Below are 26,776 nucleotides of genomic sequence, written 5' to 3' on the forward strand. Positions count from 1 at the left end.
ATTATCCAAGTCAGAAAATGTTACTTGGTTTTGCAATTTAATGTTTAACTTTATTTAAAGTGCTCCAGAGTTGTTTACATGCTAGCTGGTTTGACTTGGAAGAAATAGACCCAACTTGTTTCTGTGTAGAAAGAATAACAATTCAGCTTTTCTTCACCTCTATAATTAAACACTTGAATGTGAATTGAGATGTTTCCTTGACTTAGGTTGTAATATCCATCTTTTTTAAAAAAAGAAATTTACACTTTCCTTTCGAATAAGATTTATTTTTAAATTGCTTTGTTTTAGCCATGGGGATCATCAGAGAAGACAGAGTACACATTTCTCCTTTAATAGTTATCTTTAGCCAGGCGTGGTGCTTCATGCCTATAATCCCAGTGCTTTGGGTGGTCAAGGCCAGAGGATTACCTGAGGCCAGGAGCTTAGACAAGCCTGGGCAATGAAGTGAGACCTCTTCTCTACAAAATTTTTTTAGAAAATTGGCTGGAGATGGTGGCACGCATTTGTAGTCCTAACTACTTAGGAGGCTGATGAGGAGGACTCCTTGAGCCTAGGAGTTCAAGGTTACAGTGAGCTATGATCATGCCACTGCACTCCAGCCTAGATGACACAGCAAGACTCTCTCTGAAACAAAACAACCACCAAAAAAAAAAAAAAAGAAACAAGTTATCCTCAGACTTGTTTCATAAGACTGTGAACACTGTTGTTAATAATCAGTCACATGACAACTCAGCAGGATGCAGGCTCTGATTCTGGTTTACATTTCAGAGGACTCCAGTGCATGATCCTGTTGTGATCATAGGAAACCTGTCTCTAGTCTTCGTAGAGGAAGCCCAGAATGGGCCCAGGGAGAGGAAGCATCTTTCAGAGTCAGACCCTCCCTCAAAGCTCACAGTGTCCAGCAGGGATTCTGATGAATCAGGGGTAGCTGTCAAGCAAACACACTGAATGAGCCTAAGTCTCAAAACAGAAGACTTGACTAAATGGCAGTGGTCATTCTCTGGAGCTTGGCTGGTTTTTCACACACACTCTGGTCTAAACAATGAACCCATATGTGATGTTATATCTGCTCAGAACCTTACATCTTCATGGTTCTGGCAAATCTTTTTTTCTCCAAGTTCAAGTTAGGCTTCTGTTTTGCCTTACCATCTCTATGACAAATGGAGTCAATCTGGTTACTCTAGTTATCAGTCTGACATCATCTGGTCATGGACTTGGCAGTCCATCTGGAACACTTATGGGTGTTCTCTATTATTTTGTGTTCTATTTGTCTTCTAAAACCATCTCTATTATTTTGTCTTCTATCAGCTGAGCAAAATGGTGCATTTTTTGTTATCTACACAATGCATTCACTTATGTCCTAGATCTCCATACTGAAAACACATCTTACTTTTTTCCTTAGACGTGTCTGCTGTCTAGTCTACTTTCCACTTTCAATGCTGTTTCTTTCAGCAACTATTTTACCAGGAATGCCCAGCTAAAACTGCAAAATCATATATTGAGGACAATGGCTATGGAAAAGAAGAAAGAACAATTGTGACAAATATAATCTTTAGGAGAATACACAAAATAAAATCAGGAGTGCTTATGGGCTGAGGTGTTATATGCTTTCAGATAGAATAGTAAACAAAATTGATATCTGTAGTGCGTAAAGGATGTCATAATTATCAAGTGAGAAAGTGTTGCATTCTGTAACCAGCACAAGTTATTACAATTATACCATGCTGAATTCATATCAAGATAACTTCACTTACTACTTGGGACTTAGACTAAAGGTATTTTACTTTGCTGAGTCTCACTTGGAGATCATTGAAAAAAATTAGGAATAAATCATGCAACAAAATGAAACCATCCACCATACTTTGCATATAACAGAAAATCAATAAATGAAGGTCATCGTCTGTCATAATTATCATTATCATTATTATTTCTATTACCACCTCTGAAATGTCATGATTAATATTCAAGATTGAAATAAAGCAATTAAAAATCAAATTCATTCAAAATAATCAAATATAATTTAATTAAAAAGTTAGAGGCAGTCAGCCATCAGTCAAAAAATATTGAGTTACTATATGCATTCCAAAAAGAAATGTAAAGGGATAGCATTACCCACAAACAATGAATAAAATAAAATTCCCTATATTTTATTTAAATAAAATAAACAGATGATGTATAAACAGCATCCGTAAAACCTACAACAAACATTCCAAAGGTGAATCTTCGTTACAATCAGATACATAAAAGAGGTGTTTGCTACATCTATTCATTGGAAGGCCTAACTAGCACAATAACATGAGAAAGAAATGTGAAGCAATTAGAAAAGAAGTAAAACTATAATTATTAGCAGATGATATGATTGTCTACATAAAAAAACAAATCTGTACATAAATTACTGTAATTAATGTGAGTTTAGCAAATTTGACGGAATGAAAAGTAATATTCAAAGACCAATTGCATTTTAATTACCAGCCCAAAACAAAAAAAAATGATATTATAAAGAGAGAGACAATTCACAATGGCAATAAAAGAATGTAACAGCAACAAAAGGATATAAAACCTAGGAATAAATCTAACAAAAAATGTGGAAGATCGTTATGTAGAAAATTGTAAAGTTTTATTGTAAGGTATTAAAGTCGAACTAAATAAAGAGACATAAGATTTTTATGAACAGGAACATTCAAAAATGTAAAAATCTCGTCTCTCCAGACTAATCCATATGCCATTCCAACCAATATTCCAACATAAATTTCCATATAATTTAATTTACTAAATATATCCTCAAATAAAGATTGTGGTTATCCCTTTCTTTGTAATCATTCTTCTACTCTGCCCCTCACCCCCTTTTCAGAGACTCTTTGTAACAAGGCCTATTTAACACTAAATATGTGCCGAGCACTATTCTGAGCATTTTATATATAATAACACTTTCACTTCTCACAGCAAACTTTTATGGTAGGTACTATTATTATGCCAGTTTACAGAGAGGTTAAGTAACTTGCTAATAAGCTATGGAGTCAGGAATCCAACCACCCAGAAAGTCTGGCTGTTGTGTCCATTTTCTTACCCTCCAGACTATTCCGTCTGTTAGGCAAATATTGAAACCAACTTTCAACATCAGTTTCCTATAAAATTTCCCTCTCATTATTCTTCCTTTTGTATCTTGGCATTACTGTGAATTTGAGCTGTATCAATTTTCTTCCAAATTCCTGAGATCACCTGCCTACCTTCCTTCCCTTCTTCTCTCCTTTCCTTCCTTCTTCCCTACTTCATTTTTTTCTTATTCTTTCCTTCTTTCTTCCCTTCCTTTCTTATTTCTTTCCTTCTTCCCTAATTCTAAGGATATTTGTCATTTCTAAGAAAATCTTTTTCACACATCTAATTTTTAAAGTATGTCAGCATATATTTCTGATATTATTCATTTATTTATGTTAAATATTTATACTAACCTAACATTCCTCTAGTTTGGAGAGGGGTTCTAGCTTTTCTGTTAACTTTGGTGCTCTGTCTTGAGGTTGTTGAGTTGTACTTGGCTATTGGTTTTTGTTACAAGTGATGGTGTTGAATTGCTGAATAGAAGAATACATTTCCAAAACTTAAATGTTATTTACTACTGAAGTGCAGGTTAATGAACTTTATGATTCTGAGAAATTGTCTTAGCAGATGAGGGTGAATGTTGGTTGTGCTGCCAGGATAGGTGTGTGAGGTGCTGGCATTTTGAATCTAGGGGGTCCATGTTCTCATCTGAAACATTTTTGTTTCTTAGCTCCTAGTAACCACGTCAGTCACTTAAAAGTGTAGCTAGATTGCAAATATTAACTTGGAGAAAAATGAAAAAGGTAATTTCTCTCTTATTCTCTTCTTTTTTATTTTATTTTTTCCCTCTGCCACCTTTATGAAGGGGAGTTTGCTGCGGCTTGACATGGCTTTTCTCAGCTTCCAACATTTATACCAAAAGCTCTTAATTTGGCTCAGTTCCTTTTGATTCCTCCCTCTCCCACTCAGACTCTTATTTTTCTCTTGGTGCTAAATCAGAATGAGGCGCAAGATCATGTCAATGTTGTTACAAGACAGGATTAAGGGCCAAACCTATTTATTGGCCTTTGAATTGCAAGGTTTAGTTTTTATTGTACTCAGTTTTGGCTTCTATTTGTCAGACACCTGTGCTTACAAGTGATAGAAGTCCAACTGAAATGGCTTTGGAAGAGAAAGAAAGAGAAAAAGAAAAGATGGAGACTGAGGTAGGTCACAGAAGATAAGAATGAGCAGCTGGAACAAGCACAATTCCAGGGACCACTGCCCCAAAATAAATGAAGACCTTTCGAACTCTTATTTCAGTTGTTCTTTTGCACTTTCTCCCTTCTCTTAAATCTTCTCCAAGAGGCAACAGACAGGTCTGTTGGCAGTTTTGGAGTCTCATTCATCCCATCCATAAAAGAGAAGAGAAAGCAACTGTGTTCAAAACCTAGGAAAGGCTCTTACTGGCCTGGCCCAGAGTACTTTATTACCATTTTAACCAATTGCTGCAGCCTTGTGGGTGCAGTGCCAAGTTGTCTGATTGATCACTCCCATCATCCCAATGTTTTTCAGCCTACAGTCATTACTCTTATCAATTTAGCACCTCTTATCAATTTAGCCAGCATGGTTTTTTAAACAAAATGGATGAGGCTAAAATAGAATGGAACAGATCAGAGTGCATCCCACTTAGTAAGAGTCAGGATTTTTTGTGAAACTTTTGATTCTGCAACACATATGTTTACATATTAAGCCTATAAATTAGTATTGCAGCACATTTTAAAAATGTATATTTTTTACCATAGGTCTGTCATACTCCAAAAGGGTTAAAATTCTCTCTTTACTGCACGTTTTATGTATTTTATTTCTATTAATAACGCCTCTGCTTCTGAGACATAAATGCTTTTGCTTGGCCTTTCAAAAAGGACGGTCTAGAAAATAATTGTTCAACCACGTAATTGCTTTGCTTTTCATTACCCTGTGGGTTTATTGGGCAGATACATCTATTTCTCCTCTGGACTCCAAAGTCAAAGGTTGTGTTTTGTGTGCATGCTTCTTTCTTTACTCTAGGTCAAACTGTATTCCACAGTCCAGTCTGGGAACTGACGTAAGCTTCTAGTTGTTAGACGATGGTAGCCATCAAAGAAGCTTAAGGTGATCTATAGCTAGGTTTAATAAAAGTAAATTTTAGACTAAAATCTGCCATATGTACAGATATTTATGAAAACATCCAACCACCACATTGTGCCAAATGCTCATTCCTAGCGGATGCAACACCATTCCAGAGACAGGATTTTGTTACCCTTAGAGTTAGTATCAGGCAAAAGGAAATCAATCTAAACCAATGCTTTGGACACAGGCTTATCTAGAAATGAAGCCTAGGGTACCCTCCATAAAACTACAGGTTACAGACCTTACTGAACTCTCCAGATCTGGACTCTGCAGAGTCCAGCTTTGGCAAAAATGTGGCTGATAGAGGGCATTGCAGGAGCGTCCTTTGGCCTGTAACCCTCTTTTACATCAGCCTGGCTGACCTCCCTGGAATGAGACCTCTTGTGGAAGTTGACAGCCCACAGAGTGAAACCTTAAACCAACTGGCACATACATACCTCCCTATATTAAAATATCTAAAGGCCAAATACAATCTGAACATGCCAAATAAAAAGCACTAAAGCACGTCCCTTAGGCTTGAAGAAATTAATCATCAGTTGACAAATTCATTATAACTTGATGGCAAATAAAACAGCCCACATGAACAAAACTGCTTTATAAGTGCTTTTCTGGATATCACATAAAAATGTCTTTCACAAAATTATTAGGTTGGTGCAAAAGTAATCGCGGTTTGGAACACCCTGTTTGTGAGCACATAGTCCTCTACATATAAGACTATTGTTGTCTTAAAACCTATAATTTTGGGGGCGGAGCAAGATGGCCGAATAGGAACAGCTCCAGTCACCAACTCCCAGCGCCAGCGACACAGAAGACCGGTGATTTCTGCATTTTCAACTGAGACTCCACCTCTGGGGACACGGCACAGCTACACAACAACAACAACAACAACAACAACAACAACAAAGCAGCAGAAACCTCTGCAGACGCAAACGACTCTGTCTGACAGCTTTGAAGAGAGCAGTGGATCTCCCAACACGGAGGCTGAGATCTGAGAACGGACAGACTGCCTGCTCAAGTGGGTCCCTGACCCCTGAGTAGCCTAACTGGGAGACATCCCCCACTAGGGGCAGTCTGACACCCCACACCTCACAGGGTGGAGTACACCCCTGAGAGGAAGCTTCCAAAGCAAGAATCAGACAGGTACACTCGCTGTTCAGAAATATTCTATCTTCTGCAGCCTCTGCTGCTGATACCCAGGCAAACAGGGTCTGGAGTGGACCTCAAGCAATCTCCAACAGACCTACAGCTGAGGGTCCTGACTGTTAGAAGGAAAACTATCAAACAGGAAGGACACCTACACCAAAACCCCATCAGTACATCACCATCATCAAAGACCAGAGGCAGATCAAACCACAAAGACGGGGAAAAAGCAGGGCAGAAAAGCTGGAAATTCAAAAAATAAGAGCACATCTCCCCCGGCAAAGGAGCGCAGCTCATCGCCAGCAACGGATCAAAGCTGGACGGAAAATGACTTTGACGAGATGAGAGAAGAAGGCTTCAGTCCATCAAATTTCTTAGAGCTAAAGGAGGAATTACGTACCCAGCGCAAAGAAACTAAAAATCTTGAAAAAAAAGTGGAAGAATTGACGGCTAGACTAATTAATGCAGAGAAGGTCATAAACGAAATGAAAGAGATGAAAACCATGACACGAGAAATACGTGACAAATGCACAAGCTTCAGTAACCGACTCGATCAACTGGAAGAAAGAGTATCAGCGATTGAGGATCAAATGAATGAAATGAAGCGAGAAGAGAAACCAAAAGAAAAAAGAAGAAAAAGAAATGAACAAAGCCTGCAAGAAGTATGGGATTATGTAAAAAGACCAAATCTCCGTCTGATTGGGGTGCCTGAAAGTGAGGGGGAAAATGGAACCAAGTTGGAAAACACTCTTCAGGATATCATCCAGGAGAACTTCCCCAACCTAGTAGGGCAGGCCAACATTCAAATCCAGGAAATACAGAGAACGCCACAAAGATACTCCTCGAGAAGAGCAACTCCAAGACACATAATTGCCAGATTCACCAAAGTTGAAATGAAGGAAAAAATCTTAAGGGCAGCCAGAGAGAAAGGTCGGGTTACCCACAAAGGGAAGCCCATCAGACTCACAGCAGATCTCTCGGCAGAAACTCTCCAAGCCAGAAGAGAGTGGGGGCCAATATTCAACATTCTTAAAGAAAAGAATTTTAAACCCAGAATTTCATATCCAGCCAAACTAAGTTTCATAAGTGAAGGAGAAATAAAATCCTTTACAGATAAGCAAATGCTTAGAGATTTTGTCACCACCAGGCCTGCCTTACAAGAGACCCTGAAGGAAGCACTCAACATGGAAAGGAACAACCGGTACCAGCCATTGCAAAAACATGCCAAAATGTAAAGACCATCGAGGCTAGGAAGAAACTGCATCAACTAACGAGCAAAATAACCAGTTAATATCATAATGGCAGGATCAAGTTCACACATAACAATCTTAACCTTAAATGTAAATGGACTAAATGCTCCAATGAAAAGACACAGACTGGCAAACTGGATAAAGAGTCAAGACCCATCAGTCTGCTGTATTCAGGAGACCCATCTCACACGCAGAGACATACATAGGCTCAAAATAAAGGGATGGAGGAAGATTTACCAAGCAAATGGAGAACAAAAAAAAGCAGGGGTTGCAATCCTAGTCTCTGATAAAACAGACTTTAAACCATCAAAGATCAAAAGAGACAAAGAAGGCCATTACATAATGGTAAAGGGATCAATTCAACAGGAAGAGCTAACTATCCTAAATATATATGCACCCAATACAGGAGCACCCAGATTCATAAAGCAAGTCCTTAGAGACTTACAAAGAGACTTAGACTCCCATACAATAATAATGGGAGACTTCAACACTCCACTGTCAACATTAGACAGATCAACAAGACAGAAAGTTAACAAGGATATCCAGGAATTGAACTCATCTCTGCAGCAAGCAGACCTAATAGACATCTATAGAACTCTCCACCCCAAATCAACAGAATATACATTCTTCTCAGCACCACATCGTACTTACTCCAAAATTGACCATATAATTGGAAGTAAAGCACTCCTCAGCAAATGTACAAGAACAGAAATTATAACAAACTGTCTCTCAGACCACAGTGCAATCAAACTAGAACTCAGGACTAAGAAACTCAATCAAAACCGCTCAACTACATGGAAACTGAACAACCTGCTCCTGAATGACTACTGGGTACATAACGAAATGAAGGCAGAAATAAAGATGTTCTTTGAAACCAATGAGAACAAAGATACAACATACCAGAATCTCTGGGACACATTTAAAGCAGTGTGTAGAGGGAAATTTATAGCACTAAATGCCCACAAGAGAAAGCAGGAAAGATCTAAAATTGACACTCTAACATCGCAATTAAAAGAATTAGAGAAGCAAGAGCAAACACATTCGAAAGCTAGCAGAAGGCTAGAAATAACTAAGATCAGAGCAGAACTGAAGGAGATAGAGACACAAAAAACCCTCCAAAAAATCAATGAATCCAGGAGTTGGTTTTTTGAAAAGATCAACAAAATTGACAGACCACTAGCAAGACTAATAAAGAAGAAAAGAGAGAAGAATCAAATCGACGCAATTAAAAATGATAAAGGGGATATCACCACCGACCCCACAGAAATACAAACTACCATCAGAGAATACTATAAACACCTCTACGCAAATAAACTGGAAAATCTAGAAGAAATGGATAATTTCCTGGACACTTACACTCTTCCAAGACTAAACCAGGAAGAAGTTGAATCCCTGAATAGACCAATAGCAGGCTCTGAAATTGAGGCAATAATTAATAGCCTACCAACCAAAAAAAGTCCAGGACCAGATGGATTCACAGCTGAATTCTACCAGAGGTATAAGGAGGAGTTGGTACCATTCCTTCTGAAACTATTCCAATCAATAGAAAAAGAGGGAATCCTCCCTAACTCATTTTATGAGGCCAACATCATCCTGATACCAAAGCCTGGCAGAGACACAACAAAAAAAGAGAATTTTAGACCAATATCCCTGATGAACATCGATGCAAAAATCCTCAATAAAATACTGGCAAACCGGATTCAACAACACATCAAAAAGCTTATCCACCATGATCAAGTGGGCTTCATCCCTGGGATGCAAGGCTGGTTCAACATTCGCAAATCAATAAACATAATCCAGCATATAAACAGAACCAAAGACAAGAACCACATGGTTATCTCAATAGATGCAGAAAAGGCTTTTGACAAAATTCAACAGCCCTTCATGCTAAAAACGCTCAATAAATTCGGTATTGATGGAACGTACCTCAAAATAATAAGAGCTATTTATGACAAACCCACAGCCAATATCATACTGAATGGGCAAAAACTGGAAAAATTCCCTTTGAACACTGGCACAAGACAGGGATGCCCTCTCTCACCACTCCTATTCAACATAGTGTTGGAAGTTCTGGCTAGGGCAATTAGGCAAGAGAAAGAAATCAGGGGTATTCAGTTAGGAAAAGAAGAAGTCAAATTGTCCCTGTTTGCAGATGACATGATTGTATATTTAGAAAACCCCATTGTCTCAGCCCAAAATCTCCTTAAGCTGATAAGCAATTTTTAAATTTTCATCTTGATTTCATTGTTGAGCCAATGATCATTCAGGAGCAGGTTATTTAATTTCCACGTATTTGCACAGCTTTGAGAGTTCCTTTTGGAGTTGATTTCCAATTTTACTCTACTGTGGTCTGAGGGAGTACTTGATATAATTTCGATTTCCTTAAATTTGTTGAGACTTGTTTTGTGGCCTATCATATGGTCTGTCTTGGAGAATGTTCCATGTGCTGATGAATAGAATGTATAGTCTGCAGTTGTTGGGTAGAGTGTTCTGTAAATATCTGTTAAGTCTATTTGTTCTAGGATATAGTTTAAGTCCATTATTTCTTTGTTGACTTTCTGTCTTGATGACCTGTCTAGTGCTGTCTGTGGAGTATTGAAGTCCCCAACTATTATTGTCTTGCTGTCTATCTCATTTCTTAGATCTAGTAGTAATTGTTTTGTAAATTTAAGAGCTCCAGTGTTAGGTGCATATATATTTAGGACTGTGGTATTTTCCTGTTGGAATAGTCCTTTTGTCATTATATAATGTCTCTCTTCATCTTTTTCAACTGCTGTTGCTTATAAGTTTGTTTTGTCTGATATAAGAATAGCTACTCCTGCTTGCTTTTGGTGTCCTTTTGTGTGGAATATCTATTCCCACCTCTTTACCTTAAGTTTATGTGAATCCTTATGTTTTAGGTGAGTCTCTTGAAAACTGTAGATGCTTGATTGTTTACCTGTCTTTTAAATCTTTATATGCTTTTATATATGTATCCAATTCTTTGATAACCGTGTAGTATTCAGAAAATATCTGCATTTAATTATGCAAATATTAAATAATCATTAGTTACTTCTTGACTTTTTGCTTTTACAAATATTGCTTTAAGGAGTGTCCTGAAACATACTATTCTGTGTGGCTGTGCCTATTAGTCTCTGGTACACACCATGAAGCAGCAATACAAGTGAGAAGATGCAGCTTGACTTCCTGAAATAATAGCTCATTTCCCCACATTTTTGACTAAGCTTGGTGGTAACAGTCTTTTAAAATGTTTATGAAAAGTAATAGGTAAGAAATAATAGGATCTTGTTCTTTTAATATCCATGTCCTTGATAGTGAAGTGATGCACATTTTCCCATGTTTGTTCTTAATCTATATTCATATTCGTTCCAATAGTTTCCTACTTTTTACCAATTTACTGTATTTTATTTTTTTATTAGCTAGAAGTTGAACAATTACTACTTCATATCTGATAGAATGCTGTAATCAATTTCTCACCTTCTAAAAGTGATCTTTTATGGTATCTATTATTATCAAGTCATCTTTTATGGTATCTATTACTATAAATAAGTTTTGTTCTTTTTGTGTCCTGCAGTATCCTTAAATATGTTTAGGTGTAGATTCTTTTCATTTCCCTAGCTTGAGACTCATTTTGATTCCTGAATCTGAGAAATCTTATGGTTTCATCTATTCTAAAAAATTCCTATCTGTTATTTCCTAAAGTATTGCCTTTTCTCAATTCTCTTTATTTTGTCCTCCTAGAAGTCCTATTCAACATACATTAGACCTTTTCACTCCATTTTCCAGTTTCTTAACTTTGCTGTCATCCCTCATCATCTCACTGAGCTTTATTCTGTATAATTTACATAGCTCACTGCCTTTGATTTTGCTAATTCTTTCATTAGCTATGTCTAGTCACTTAGTTTAAAATTTTAATGCCTAATTATTTTTGTATTTCAAGTAGTATCTTTCTTAAATCTGCTTGTTCTTTTTGGTATCTTTTTATGTTTTAGGGTCCATATTTTATTTCTTCAATTATTTAAAGCATACTTATGTAATGTCTTTGTCAGTTTATTCTATTTTTGGAAGTTCTCAGTAGTTTAATTTTGCTATGCGTTGAGTCTGAAAACTTGTTTTGGATGGATCATTTCTTTGAGTGTTTATAATTTTTTATTTTGAGCTCATAATATATAGAGCTTCATGTGCAGTAATTCTGTGTAATCTGTTTTGAGCGAATCAGACTGGGCTTGATTCTTTGGTCAGTTTTTTAGCTGGGGATGAATTCTCAGACAATGAAGGAAATATGAATTTCAACCCTCAATTCTCCATAACCTAGATATGAACTTTCACAGTTTTCAGGTAAAGTACTTTATTTTCAAACCACAACTCAGGACAAAGAGGGTTGTCCCTGTTATTGTTGAAAGGGGAAGAGCCTCTTTAACCAAGTTTTGAACCCCTTTGAGGCATCTAACTGTATATTAGAATCTCCCTTATAATCGCCTCCCTGGCATGGGCCTACGGCTTCATCCTTCATCCCCACAGGGGCTTAGATTTCAGGCCCCTACATCACTGAAATTGATGCTTCTGTGCCCCAATCTCATGGTCACTGAAGTTAGCGCAGACATCTAACTTGATGGATGTATCTCTTACTGTCTTTGCAGCTATGTAAAAGGGTGTTTGCTATATTTTATGTAATATGTATAGGCGGTTATAATAGTTTTTCAGGTAATTTAATCCACTCGAATCTCCTAGATGAAATTGCAAATAAGGTTGTCAACTTTTCATGTCCATTTAATACTAATATCAATTTAGAGACATGGGAACACCGAACTAGAAAGGCTATTACAATTTATGAAGGCAATCCAGGCCAGATTCCTCACTTGTGAGACACAGCTACTAAGACCCAGGGTAAACTGCGACCTTTCAAAGACCAACCAATTGGTTAGTGATAAAGCCAGGATGACAAATTAGTTTTCACGAACCCTAATCTAGCACTTTTCTTATAGAACAACATTTGCTCCTAGTTCTTAGAAAGAATTGGGGCGGTATCATTTAAGATTCTCTCTGTATTTGCTTTTCATTCTTTTTATTTTAGTAAGTAAATGTCAGTCCCTGGGAAGAGAGAACCAAAATGTCTACTGGACCAGATGTCAAAGCTACAGTGGGGGACATTTCCAATGATGGCAATTTAAATATGGCTCAAGAGGAATGCTCCAGGAAAGGTAAAATCATGCACAGTAATCTGGTAGTAAATAAAACTAGGATCTATGGCACCTTGACTTGTGTTAGTAAATAAAACTAAGATCTGTGGCATCTTTTGTTGATACACATCATTTTCCTCACTACCACCAATTGCCAAGAATTCTATATGGCTATAAATAGTTATTGATAATTATTTCATTTCTCACAAGAAACTTTGAAGGTATATAAGACAGGCAGGTATCATGACATTATTTAGAGATGAAGGAAAAAAATCAGAGCAGGTTCTAAGTAGGAGATATAGAAACCAACCTTGGCTTGTCTGATTCTAAGCTCAAGACATGTCCCATTGGTTCTCTCTGCTCGTGTTAAATCCAAACCTGACCCCGATCCCAAAATAGGCTTTTTGTTTCTAGCATGTCATAGAAGTCACCTTTCTTCCTTTCTCTTATCTATATTAAAATATCATGCTTTTTATAATATGCATTAAGGGAAACGGTAGAACATCTTATTTTACCCTAAATGCTTAATGAGTTATGACTATGTTATCCATTAATTCTTTTAAGGATATAGTCATTTCATAAGATAATGCCTTTAAAAGGCAAAACACTAACCAAGATGGAATGCTTTGTAATACTCAACATTTTAGCCAGTTTGTCTGTTTTGTCTGTTAAGAATTATGCATATCTTCAAGAAAAGAGATTTCTCCTAATCTCGTCCATCACAGAAGAAATCAGGAAATTTGCATATTAGTACTCATCCTACAACTAGTCACCATTGGACCCAGAATTAATACTGTTCCAGTAGTCTTGGCTGAAGGTCTCATCTGTTTCTAAGGACTTCAGAGTCTACTAGACTATACCATTAGCCAAATTATTTTATCATTCTGTCTCTCCCTCAAAATTGGTAATGTGAAGAACTTGTGAGTAAAATTTTACCAAGGTACAGTATGGCATAGTGGATAAAAGCACAGGTCAGAAATCATAATGCTTGAGTTTGCAATCCTGATACTGCCATTTTTGAGCTCATTATTACCACTCACATAGTGTCCCTTCCTCAGCCCACCTTTTGGCAGTCATTGGGAAGTTCATCTATAATTTGTCTAAAGTGGAACCCCTATGGTCTTCCTGGTTTCTTCTATAGTCTCCTACAACATCTGGCCTACCATGCCACCCAGTCCTCTGGTGACCACTCTGGGCTATAGCTATACTGGACAACAACTTTGTAACCAACTTTACCCCAGCTTGTTGTTTCAAACAGCATCATGCTATTAACACTCATCCTTTTTTGGCAGTCTCATCCTACCTAATAAGGCAGAACCCCAGCTACTCCTCCAAGCCTTACCAAGTTATTTTGTTGTGTATACGAGTATTTCTCACAAATGCTTAGGAATAAACCTTGCTGATTGCTTCGTCTGTTGGTGTCCAACATCAGTTTTCCTCTCATCTCCTTCTCTGGCTCATGCTTACTGGGCATGGCTGGATCTTCTGTATCAGACTCCCAGGGCACTACTGGGGCTTTCTCTGGGTACCAGTACTCCCATCCCCAAAGGCTACTGATGTCTTTGCTGTGCTTCTAAGACACTTAGTGAGCTGAATCCAGGTGTTCCATGGGATGTGGAGAAATGCCCCCTCCCCCATTATCTGGTCACCTGGTTACACAAAGGAACTGCTCCAATAACCTAGAAACCTTGAGTGAAAAAAGCTGGGCCTTCAGGTTCTGCCTGAAGATCAGTAGTTTTTCTCTCTCAGGCTCAGTTAGGGATTTCTGGGGCCGGGCTGGAGACAGACATCACTTTGACCTTCTGATCCCCTTTCCCCCAGAGGTCCATGAGCTTCTGTATCAGTCTGAGTTATATCACAAAATCAAAAGCAAATCTAGGTATTTCTGAGAAGAAAGATTAATATAGGGGACTGGAAGATTCCACAGATGTTGGAAGGCTAGGGAAGCAAAAGTCAGGTTGGTTACTTTCAGAAAATCCGGGACATTACACTGCCAATGATCCCAGCCATGTGCATCACAAAATGGATGTTTTTGAGACGGACCCCTAAAGTCACAGGCAGAAATCCCACGTCTAACATGACTGATTCTCGCTTATCAACCTGCAGCTGCCTCCAGAGCATAGTGGTTTCTCACTGAGTTCAACCTGACACATTGTGCCAGAATGTCCTCATTTGTGGAATCTGAATGGAATCCTGAGGGTTGTAGCTTCCAGATATTTGTGCCTCTGTTACTGTGGAGACCACAGAAGGGTGGGAAAGGCACTGAGAACAATATCAAGGACAGTGTCCTTTCTCCATATCAAATGTCTGCAGGGAAGACATATTGCCCCCCTCCATGGGGAAGAATGCCATCAGAAGGCCCATTTACAATAGCATCCCCTTCTGAAAGCCGTGGAAATGAGTAAAACAAGCACGACACTTGAGAAAGTATTTCCATCTAGGTTGAAACTAAGGAATTATTCCTACCACACACTAGAAACTCCAAGTCTTGCAGACAGATTTAATACACTTTGGAAGAAATAGAGAGAGGAGCCAAGAGCTGATAAAACTCCCATCTTTGAGGCATGGTGCAGTGTTACAGCAAGAACAAAGAGGATGCTGTGGAGCTTCAGCTCATGCTGCCCAGCTTGGAGTGGCAGTGTCCAGAAGCTGGGCAGACCACAGACCCCATAAGCCCCTCAAGGGTCTACAGTGCTGGGATGTGCTGGGTGAAGCGTGCATGGGCCCACGTTCTGCAGCTTTCCCCTCACGCTTCACTGGCCTTTCTGATCTGCAATTTAGCATTAGGGGCCAGTGCTACAAAGCAGAGGAAAATATGAATGACTGCAGAAATCAACTTGGAAATTTGGAAGACGTTCTCTCAAATTATATAATGTTATTGCAGAATTAAAATGGTACAGTAGTTAGCTTCCCTTGAATTGGTGAAGGAATTTCCTACCTCCTCCTCCCCACCTGCTGCCACCAGCCCACCCACATACACCACCGCATCATAGCTGGGCCTCAAACCAGCATGGATGGCCCTGTGCAGGGGTTTCAAAATGTGAGGACAAAATCGCACACGACTGGCTTTTATAGTCCAAGGCTGTAGGGGTGGACTACAAGGAACCTACGTAAATATGTTTGCATATTTACGTAGAAAGAATAAGGTAAGGCATGTGTTAGATAGAAGAGAAATCAACAGGTACACTTATGAAAGATCACAGTTCATTATAATAGCTGTCACATAATGAGCGCAGGCCGTATGTTAGACCCTGTTTTAAGCAGTTTGTATGTATTAATTCATTGAATTCTCACAACAGTCCTTCAGGGAAAGTGCTACTAGCATCATCCCCATTTTGTAGGAGCCTGCTCAGGCACAGAGGGATGAAGTAACATATCTTAATCATCCAGGCATAAAGAGGTAGCAGCTGGATTCACATCAGCTCTTGTTAGCCTTTACATCACACTGCTGTGCTTATATTATTACGGGGAAATTGAGGAATATTTTCATTTTCAATTTCTTAAAGTTCTCAATGACAATAATAATAATAAAGCATAGAGTGTAGGAAGTAAATCAACAGAAGAATATGGAAGAAGTCCCTAATATAGAGGAGAAAGGAAACAAAGGAGGAAAAAAATGTCAGTGCGGAATTAAAATGGAATTAGCAGCAGCAAGGAGAAGACAGATTTGAAAAAGGGAAGAAAACAGAGATTGTATAATAAAAAATGAAAACTAGTTAATTAAACATCCAATTCACCGAGCCTACAACTTTAAGGAAATTACATAGAAAAATGAAATAGACAACTTAAATGTAGAAAATAGTGTGAACTCAAATCATTAAAAAATTGGATTAAAAATATATACAAGAGCTGATTCTTTGATAAAAGAAGATGCCACTCAATGCAATAAAACAATCCACTACTCAGATTAATCAGGCAGAGATATTAAATACAAGCAGTTATGAGAAAATAGGAGACAGTAGCATCGAAAATGTATAAAAGCTAATTATAGGGAAAGTACATAAGTAAATGATTTTCTAGGAATTAAAATTTATAATTATAAAAACTTTAATTACATAATCATAATTTACTTATTAAAATTTAATATTTTAAATATAATTTAATTATAACTGTAGAAATTATGATTTCTAGGAAATATACATTTTGTGTTTCTAATTTATAAATCTGAATAAAGAAAAAAATCATACATGTCAAAAAACATCTAAGAAATGAAGAAACTTGTCAAAAAGTTATTCGTTTTAAAACACAGAAACAAACAAATATATTCTAGTAGTTTCACTAGAAAAATTATAAGAGAGTTTTAAGGAGCAGAAAATGCCTATTTATCCTGTGCAGAAGAGTTCCAAATAGTTTATATATAGCACTCTATCTTCTGAAAATGGAGCTTAGCTCCTTACTCCTTAAGTGTGACTGGTGCTTGTGACTTCTTCCAGAGTACATTTGTACATATTAATTCATACAAAACATTAAAAGGAGAAAAAGAAAAAAGAGAGTAATTTTACAGTGGAGCAACCTGACAAACACTACCTCAAGCCAGGGGACCAAGATCAACTCAATAGTAAGAAGCCTTGTTGACAGTGTGTGGCCATAATATGATGTGATGAGAATGGCAGTTTACCTCCATGGCCTTCCTCTCAAAAACACATAATTCCAGTCTACAAGAGAAAAATATCAGACAAATTTCAATTAAGGGACGCTCCACAAAACACCTGACTGGTGCGTTTCAAAACTATCAAGGTCTTTAGACATTTTCAACTACAAGGTATTTAGAATACATTTTAGAAACAAGGTAAGTCTGAGAAAGTGTCATACACAAGAAGAGTCCAAGGAGACATGACAACTAAATGTAATGTGGTTCTCTATATGGGATTCTGGAACAGAAAGGACATTAGGTAAAACTAAGATAGCTGAATAAACTGTGGACTTTAGTTGTTAATAATATATCACTGTAGGTTTATTAATTGCAACAAACCATAAGATATTAAACCATAAGATATTAATAACAGAGGAAATTTTGTGTGAGATATAGAGGAACTCAATAATCTAAAACTGTTCTAAAATCAAAAATTTATTAAGAAGAAAAATGGCTATGTACCTAAAACATTTCAGGTCATAGATTGAGATGGAAGCTTATAACTTAAAAAAAAAAACAAAGCTAGTATAGCAAAAAATAACACACCTATATACATAAACAACATTTTAAGCTCAACTATACACACTAAATAAAATTCTAGCTAAAACACTAGCCAAATACATCATGTTTTTAAATTTTGTAATAGACTATTAAGAATAAGAAGAGATCATCCCAATAATACAAAGGTGGTAGGCTATTATAATTATAATGAACTTACATAAACTTATTCAGTTGTTATCACAGTGCCTTGATGTAGACTTTATTATTAATTCCATTTTTCAGGCAAAATTTGGGGGCCACAGAGAGCTCAGTACCTTGTCCCAGAACACACAGCTGTAAGTAGAACACACAAGCTGGAATTGGAATGCAGGTGTCTGATTCCAGGATTAAAATACATTTTATAAAACTTATGTATTCCCGCCGGGCGCGGTGGCTCAAGCCTGTAATCCCAGCACTTTGGGAGGCCGAGACGGGCGGATCACGAGGTCAGGAGATCGAGACCATCCTGGCTAACACGGTGAAACCCCGTCTCTACTAAAAAATACAAAAAACTAGCCGGGCGCGGTGGCGGGCGCCTGCAGTCCCAGCTACTCAGGAGGCTGAGGCCGGAGAATGGCGTGAACCCGGGAGGCGGAGCTTGCAGTGAGCTGAGATCCGGCCACTGCACTCCAGCCTGGGCGACAGAGCGAGACTCCGTCTCAAAAAAAAAAAAAAAAAAAAAAAACTTATGTATTCCCATAAAAATATTTAAAGGTAGTAACAGAGTAGTTTAATATAATTAAAGGACATGTCATACCAATAACCAGCACATACCTAATGGTGTAATGTGAGAAGCAGTCTCAGTAAATGCAAATATACCTGAGGTGTCCATTCTTACCATTCCTGTTTTGTCCATTTTTTTGAAAATACCAGTGAATTAAATTACCCAGGAGAATGAAATAAGTGTTGCAAATAGTAAACATAATGAACTACATTTTTCATTATTTGTACATAATTTGTCTTTCTTTATTGAATCAAAACCCAATGGGGAAAAACCTGATGAAAATGATAGGAAAAAGAGCTCAGTTACACAACAATAAAAAGTACTTTACAAAATTTGTGAAGGCCTTAACTGAAAATAACTATTAATTGCAACAAACCATAAGATATTAAACCATAAGATATTAATAACAGAGGAAATTTTGTGTGAGATATATATAAAATTCCGCCTTGGACTGAGTAAAAGACCAATACTAGTACATGGGTAGGTATCCCTTCTTGACTAGAAGACAATACTATAAATGTGGCAATCTTTCTGAATTTAATCTGTCATATCAATATGACTGATCAAAATTCCAATGTAGATTTTCATGGATGGTACATTGGCTGGGTTGGGGATGGGGAACTAAATGCTCTCAGAGTTGAACCAAAGGTAAGAGCTGGAACTTAGCAAGAGCATTACTACACAAAACGAAACCATGCTGTTCATTCCAAGAGCATTTGCTCCCTTTCAGAGCCAAGAAAATGGCATCTTCATACCTTGTGATCATACATTACCTTTGGGATTTCTCTACAGGGATAGTGGATGAACTCTTCCCGCTGTTGTCAAACTAATGTATTTGGACTCAACCACAGGGATATCCCCAGAGTTCCTATGGAACACTAGCAAATTTTGTGTAAGCATAGATTATAGTATTAAGATGAAGTTTAAATACTTCTATGATCTAACCATCTTCTATTTTTCAAATTTCATCTCTCCCCAGCCCCAGACAAGCTAATCTTCCATGTTTCCTGGTTATAAATGGCACATCCAGCTATCCCAGCTGCCCAAGCAGGGAACTTGGGAGTCATTTCCAGCAATTTCCTTTCTGTCACTGTCCATATCCAATCGGTCACTGCTCCCAGCCAGTTCTTTCTCTAAATCAGTTTCTTCCCATTCCCATTCTAATCTTCTCATCCCAGAGCCCTGCCTGAAAAGCTCTCCCCTAATGTTTGTTCTGACCAACTCCACACATTCTTCAAGTCTCTGTTTGAGAAATGCTTCTGAGGGAGCCACCTCCCCCATTACCTCCCAGGGGACAGAAGTCCACTACACAACTATAGAGGAATGTCTCTCTCTCTCTGTATTTCTGCATCTCAGACAGATACCAATCCTCTCCTTCTTCCAGACTTAGGGAGAGTGGGAGAAAAGCATTCTGATTGTGACTTTGCATGCCCTTCTCCTCTCAGGCTTTTGTTCAGTCCGACATGGGCTGGCCCTCATCTTGCAGCTCTGTAATTTTTCAATTTACACCCAACAAATGAACTTGAGCATTGCCATTCCGGCTATGGTGAACAACACAGCTCCACCTAGCCAGCCCAATGCCTCCACAGAACGGCCCTCCACTGACTCCCAGGACTACTGGAATGAAACTCTAAAAGAATTTAAAACAATGGTAAGTTTAATGAGACTCTGGACTCTTTCTTTGACTCAAATAATTTGACTTAAAGACTTAGAGTGAGATTCATTTAACCACTAAGTATTTACTGAACATGTACTATGTGCCAGGAATGGCACAAGTACCTAAGTATCAGGCCAAGCATGGTGGCTCACACCTGTAATCCCAGCACACTGGGAGGCCGAGGCGTCCTTACTAAAAATATGAAAGTCAGCCAGGCATGGTCGTAGGCACCTGTAATCCCAGCTACTCTGGAGGCTGAGACAGAAGAATTGATTGAACTGGGGAAGCGGAAGTTGCAGTGAGCAGAGATCGTGCCACTGCACTCCAGTCTGGGTGACAAAGAGATTCGGTCTTAAAAAAAGAAAAAAGAAAAAAGAAAAGAAAAGAAAAGAAAGGAATAAAGAACATAATAAGTGTCTAAGGGGAGTGCGTCACTACTTAGTGTCTATGAGTGTAACCAGGGGCTAAGTTAGAATAAATGAAAAATTTTACCATTTAGGGGACATAAATTCTTCCCCTACAATGATGAAAATCTGTACAAAATATATTTCACAGATTTGTCCACTTTCTCTTCCTTCCACATATTTTTAAAATTACCTTGCTTACGATGCTTTCTTCTTTATAGACTTTGTTTCTTTACGAGCTCTCTTATATTTTAATTTTTGGTTAATTGTGTCAGGGTGAGTGGAAAGAGTATGTTGGGCATATATTTTAAATACATGATACTGGTATATTGGGGCAACTGAAGAGATGTAAAAAGAAAGATAACTGCCAATTATTTTTTTGCCTCTCAAGGCCTCACAATGAAAACTGTCAATTCTTCAACTAAAGACAAACAGTAACTCTCTTTGTCGTCTAGGCCCCTGCATATGACTGGAGTCCTGAAATCCAGGGAGTCATCCTCAGCTCCCTCAACTATGGCTCATTCTTGGCTCCAATCCCTAGTGGCTATGTGGCTGGAATATTTGGAGCCAAGTATGTGGTTGGTGCTGGCTTGTTTATTTCCTCATTCCTGACCCTCTTCATTCCACTGGCAGCTAATGCAGGAGTGGCCTTGCTCATTGTCCTCCGGATTGTACAAGGCATAGCCCAGGTACCAAGATATTTTCCAGGTATAAGTAGAATATAGGTTCCAGAATGACCTCAGATCTCCAAGAATGGAATTTTCCCCCCCAGGTTATGGTATTAACTGGTCAATATTCAATTTGGGTCAAATGGGCTCCCCCACTGGAAAGGAGTCAACTCACCACCATTGCTGGATCAGGTAATTGATACCCTAAACCCCACTTTTTATGCACTGTCCAAGAGAACTCAGCAAAGTCCTGTCAATAGAACCAAGATCTTATATATCAATCACTCTGTCTTCATAGTCCTTGCTTTAAAGCACTACCCCATACTGCCTTTCTTGATTGTAACTGAATGACCTGAATGCTTACTATGTGCCAAACATTCTTGTGTTTTGCACATATTTTCATCTTATCCTCAAAGCAATTTTATAAGTCAGCTGTATATAATTACTTCCATTTCACATATATGGAATTTCAGACACAAATAGAGTAATAACTTGTCCAAGATCACATAGTTACCAAGTGAAGGAGCAGGATTTGAACCTAGATAGTTTGACTTGAAACTCATACCTTCCCTCACTGTGCAACTCAGCATTGTAGAAAGCACATAGAGCCCCAAGATGGGTCCTCTCACCCAGAACATCCTCGCTTTTTCTGTTCAGGGTCAATGCTGGGGTCCTTCATCGTTCTACTCGTTGGTGGTCTTCTTTGCCAGACCATAGGATGGCCTTATGTCTTCTATATCTTTGGTGAGTTTGCTTTTCAAATCTCAAATTTTTATGACAGAGAATTCTGTGATTCAATTTGTCTATGGTTAACCAAATCCTAATAGATATGGATATTTACATAGCTAAAGCTGGTAGTGTTCAGAGTCAACTGTGTTTAACATTTAAGTTTCAGCAGCCTTGAGTGTGTAGGTAGAACAATCTTATGACGTTAGAGGCATCATAACATTCCTTACTGCTTCTAAATTTAACCTAAAGGAATTCAGAGCAAATTATTTCATAAGATGTTGAAATCTGGCCGGGTGCGGTGGCTCAAGCCTGTAATCCCAGCACTTTGGGAGGCCGAGACGGGCGGATCACGAGATCAGGAGATCGAGACCATCCTGGCTAACCCGGTGAAACCCCGTCTCTACTAAAAAAAAAAATACAAAAAGCTAGCCGGGCGAGGTGGCGGTCGCCTGTAGTCCCAACTACTCAGGAGGCTGAGGCAGGAGAATGGCATGAACCCAGGAGGCGGAGCTTGCAGTGAGCCCAGATCGCGCCACTGCACTCCAGCCTGGGCGACAGAGCGAGACTCTGTCTCAAAAAAAAACAACAAAAAAAAGATGTTGAAAATGTTATCTTAGGCTAGGCGTGGTGGCTCATGCCTGTAATCCTAGCACTGTGGGAGGCTGAGGCAGGTGGATCACATGAGGCCAGGAGTTTGAGACCAGCCTGGCCAACATGGTTAAACCCCATCTCTACTAAAAATACCAAAATTAGCCGAGCATGATGCTGCATGCCTGTAATCCCAGCTACTCAGGAGGCTGAGGTGGGAGAATCGCTTGAACCCAGGAGGTGGAGGTTGCAGTGAGTCGAGATCACGCTACTACACTCCAGCCTGTGTGACAGAGTAAGACCCTGTCTCAAGAGACAAAAAAAAAAAAAAAAAGAAAATGTTATTTTAGTCAGACTACATTTTAGTCATGCTTTTTAATTTAATATATTCTTTAAAATTTCTCCAGCTATTATTATGGCACAAACCACAATTACTTGGGTGCACCAACCTAGTATCATAGCCAGAAAGTTGTGTGACTGTGACCTAATCATAGGTAAAATGCTAATTAGAGTAATAATCAACCAGTGGAGGCTGCAGGACAGGGCAGATTATGTAAGGTTCAGAAGCAGACATAATATACAGAGAGATGCTACAGAAAGGTTCCAAAGACATATGGAAAGTTCCAGAGGCAGTATTTTACTATGTTACAGTTTTACCTTCGTGGAACTGTGGTTGGAATCCGCTTAGCTTCTGTCAGCTAAAGTTTGTTCAATATTTGAAACATTCTCCAAAATCCCACCCCTAAATTTATGGTAATTCCTTATAGTCCCACTAGTGTGTTCATTAGCGGGCAGGCCTCTTAGATCAAGGGTTTCTGTAAAATCAGGTCAATATATTCACCAAAAAAAAAATGTAATGATTCCACAGCACACCAACCTTCAAAGTTTTTATCATGAAAACATTCAAAGGGCAGATTACAAAAATTATTCAAACAACGAGAAAATCTTACTGTGCTTATGGTTTCGAGAAACAGTAAGGAGCATATACACAATAGAAACTCACTCAATATTTGTTGAATAAATATTAACATCCTCCAACTCCAATGTGCAACATTGCTAATTTTCATATCTATCCCTCCCCACTTGATTAAGTTCCCTGATGGCAAAATTGTGTCTTTGTCATTTTATATTCTTAAAATGTAGCAAAATGCCTGGTGTATAGTGGCTGCTGTATGGTATTTGTGAAGGAATTTGTAAATGACATGCTAGCCAAACAAAGAGAGCTCATAAGATTTCTTAAGATTCTAAAAAGGGAATTTGAAGATGGGCCATATTTCCACTCAATACTGATAATGTTAAATCCCCAACTCTGTAATAATGTATATATCAGAAAAATGTCTTTGCTGAGGATTAATTTCATTTCATGTCTAGAAATTGGGTAATTAATTCTACATAATAGTGTACTGCTTCTCACTCATATGTGCTTTGAGGAAGATAAGAGATAGATATGGAAAGGTTTAATGATGAAAGGAACTCTGCAAAGCATGACTAGCAGGAGGGATGCCGACTGGTATGTGAATGGTGAGGGCATTTTCAAGCATGTGGGGCAAACATGCTACTAACTTGTAAGTGTGCTATAGCTTTAATAATAGTGCATTTCAAAACCTCCCAAAACTCAGTGGTTTAAAACAATAATCATTTATTCCTGTGGTTCTTTGTGGGACAGCTGGGTGGCTCCACTGTCTGTGTCTGTCATCTGCCTTGGTTAAAGGATGAGCTGGAGCATAGTCTTCCAATAGCAGTGCACAAGACCCAAGAGGATAAGTTTAAAAAGAAATGTTTTTTAATGCCTAGACTTGAAACTCCTCCATGCCATTGGCAAAAGCAAGTTGTATGGCCAAGGCCAAAGTCAAGTGGTGAGGAAGTACCCTCCCCCTGTGATAGGGCCATGCAAGGGATAGATGCCAGGAAGAGTGGAGTACTGAGGCTAGTCACTCTGCCAACCACAGGAATCATCTTAGAGTCAAACTGAAAGAAGTACTTCCATCCATCCAGTGCTAACTGGATCCTCTTTTCCTAGGAGGAATTGGCTGTGCCTGTTGTCTTCTCTGGTTTCCTCTCATTTATGATGATCCTGTGAATCATCCCTTTATCAGTGCTGGTGAGAAGAGATACATTGTGTGTTCATTGGCTCAGCAGGTACATTGAGAAATTCCTCTGACATTTCTCTATGTCCCTCTAGACGTCTCAGAGATGCAGAGTGCGATAGAGAGAGCTGCCTTCTGATGGAGGGGACGTTGCTGTGTGCTTTCTTCTAGGACTGTTCACCAGGCTGGTCTCTTCCCATTAGGGCTATGATCAAATCCTTACCACTCTGGGCCATTTTAATCTCTTATTTCTGTGAATACTGGCTTTTTTATACAATTATGGCGTACACACCAACGTACATCAGCTCGGTACTTCAAGCCAACCTCAGAGATGTAAGTATAGAGAAAGCTCATTCTGATCTTCTGTTTAAATGCTTAAATATAGGGAGCTCACATATAATCCTGTGTCTCTCCCATGGTCACAAAATCGGGGGATTAGGACCAGGACCTCCATGTAGGAAATGGAGTCTAGTTAATTTGGATTCTGATTGATCTCAATGTGGTTCACTACTTACTGCAGCAGGATGATACATATGGTTCTAGGTCAGTTTGATTTTCATATACTATCATATTTTAAGGGCCCTGTGCAAAATTTTTATACTCAATCCAATCAAAATTTGCAAACAAGATGCTCTGCTGGTAGCATAAATAATAAAAATTAGCAAAACAAATTCTGCCTCTGAGAAAATTGTGACAGAGAAACATAAACAACATATGCTGAAAATAAGATATTAATAGGACATAAAGTCCCAGAAAAGACTTACATAGACATTTGTGGAGTAATGTTTGTTTTAAAAAATCATTTTCATTGTTCAGTTCCCACCTATGAGTGAGAACATGCGGTGTTTGGTTTTCTGTCCTCGGGAAGGGGAACATCACACACCGGGGCCTATCATGGGGAGGGGGGAGGGATTGCATTGGGAGTTATACCTGATGTAAATGACGAGTTGATGGGTGCTGACGAGTTGATGGGTGCAGCACAGCAACATGGCACAAGTATACATATGTAACAAACGTGCACCTTATACACATGTACCCTAGAACTTAAAGTATAATAATAATAATAAAAAAAAATCATTTTCATTCAAGTGTAACACATAGAAAGAAAAGTGCATATATGTGTACAGCTCTCTGAATTTTCACAGAAGAAACAGATGCTCTGAATGGCTGACAGGAGCCTTTCAATTCCTGCTAGACGGATGTCTTAAAAGTGGCTAAGAGTGTATCAGATTTCATAACCTGTTAGTGACAGTTCACAAAGCCAGTGTTACTCTTGTACTCTCTGTACTCAGGAAGAAGCTTTCTCATATTGATTGGGTTCCTCTGGTGAAGATGTGCTAAGTAGCTAAAAGAGAGCTGATCTTCTTAGTAGTAGTCAGCATCTGCATGCAAGCAGGCTGCAGGCACTGAGATTAGAAAGCCCCAGGAGGGAGTGGCTCTGGGTCTTTTCAAAGAGGAGGAGGGCCAGAAATTAAACCAGAACCTTAATCTAGGGGATCAGGGGACCAGATAAGCAAGAGGCCAGTGCTAAGCAATAGACTTCCTGAGGCTGGCTGTTGGGAATGGCTGTTGGGAATGATTTGTCTCTAGTGTGAGGCTGGGTGGGCTTGACCCTCAGAGGCCAAGGCTGAGGAAGATGAAGATGGGAGAATGAATGGAAAGACAAGTTGTGACCAGAAAGCAGAGCTTTCCAGGCTAAAAAGTTAAGAGACCTGGATTCTCATTGCCCTCAGGGTATTTTCTCACTAAGTAACGTAACCTTGACAGCCTTGGCTTACTCATCTGTAAAATGAACTACTTGAACCAGGTGAGAGCTGAATCCTTTCCATTGTTTGGATTATATACAACAGAGGAGTCTCCTTTTCATTGCATTTTATTCAATAGGATTTTAATTTACAAGTTTAATTGATAACAAGAATGTTCAACATTTTAAAAACTATATTGAAACATAGAGTGGGCCAGGCGTGGTGGCTCATGTCTGTAATCCCA

At 38.6% G+C, this 26,776-nt stretch overlaps 2 protein-coding genes across 13 annotated transcripts in view; one reads left to right on the forward strand and one right to left on the reverse strand.

The window, feature by feature from the left end:
- LOC103883540 (histone H2A type 1-A) overlaps positions 1-18,352 on the reverse strand; it is a 134,659-nt gene extending 116,307 nt beyond the window's left edge. The window contains exons 1-2 of one of the 2 annotated variants that reach the window (XR_004184244.1): positions 18,109-18,352; positions 17,376-17,412 (exon numbers count right to left, since the gene is read on the reverse strand). The gene's annotated coding sequence lies outside the window, so the exon portion shown is untranslated. Of the gene's footprint in view, positions 1-17,284; positions 17,413-18,108 lie in introns of both variants that reach the window. The other variant, XR_004184242.1, reaches the window with a different exon arrangement.
- The window catches only part of SLC17A4 (solute carrier family 17 member 4), a 103,293-nt gene that overhangs the window by 70,388 nt on the left and 6,129 nt on the right, over positions 1-26,776 (forward strand). For 8 of the 11 annotated variants that reach the window (XM_031666973.1, XM_031666974.1, XM_031666975.1 and 5 more), the window contains 7 exons: positions 12,652-12,778; positions 20,100-20,305; positions 21,171-21,404; positions 21,488-21,575; positions 22,041-22,127; positions 24,721-24,839; positions 24,959-25,120. In XM_031666973.1, coding sequence (XP_031522833.1) covers positions 12,688-12,778; positions 20,100-20,305; positions 21,171-21,404; positions 21,488-21,575; positions 22,041-22,127; positions 24,721-24,839; positions 24,959-25,120 — 987 coding nt within the window. In that variant the 5' untranslated portion in view covers positions 12,652-12,687. Of the gene's footprint in view, positions 1-11,588; positions 12,779-19,633; positions 20,306-21,170; positions 21,405-21,487; positions 21,576-22,040; positions 22,128-24,720; positions 24,840-24,958; positions 25,121-26,776 lie in introns of those variants that run through there. The other 3 variants (XM_017957642.3, XM_017957646.2, XM_031666976.1) reach the window with 3 other exon arrangements.

Source organism: Papio anubis, chromosome 6, assembly GCF_008728515.1.
Source record: "Papio anubis isolate 15944 chromosome 6, Panubis1.0, whole genome shotgun sequence".
NCBI lineage: Eukaryota > Metazoa > Chordata > Mammalia > Primates > Cercopithecidae > Papio > Papio anubis.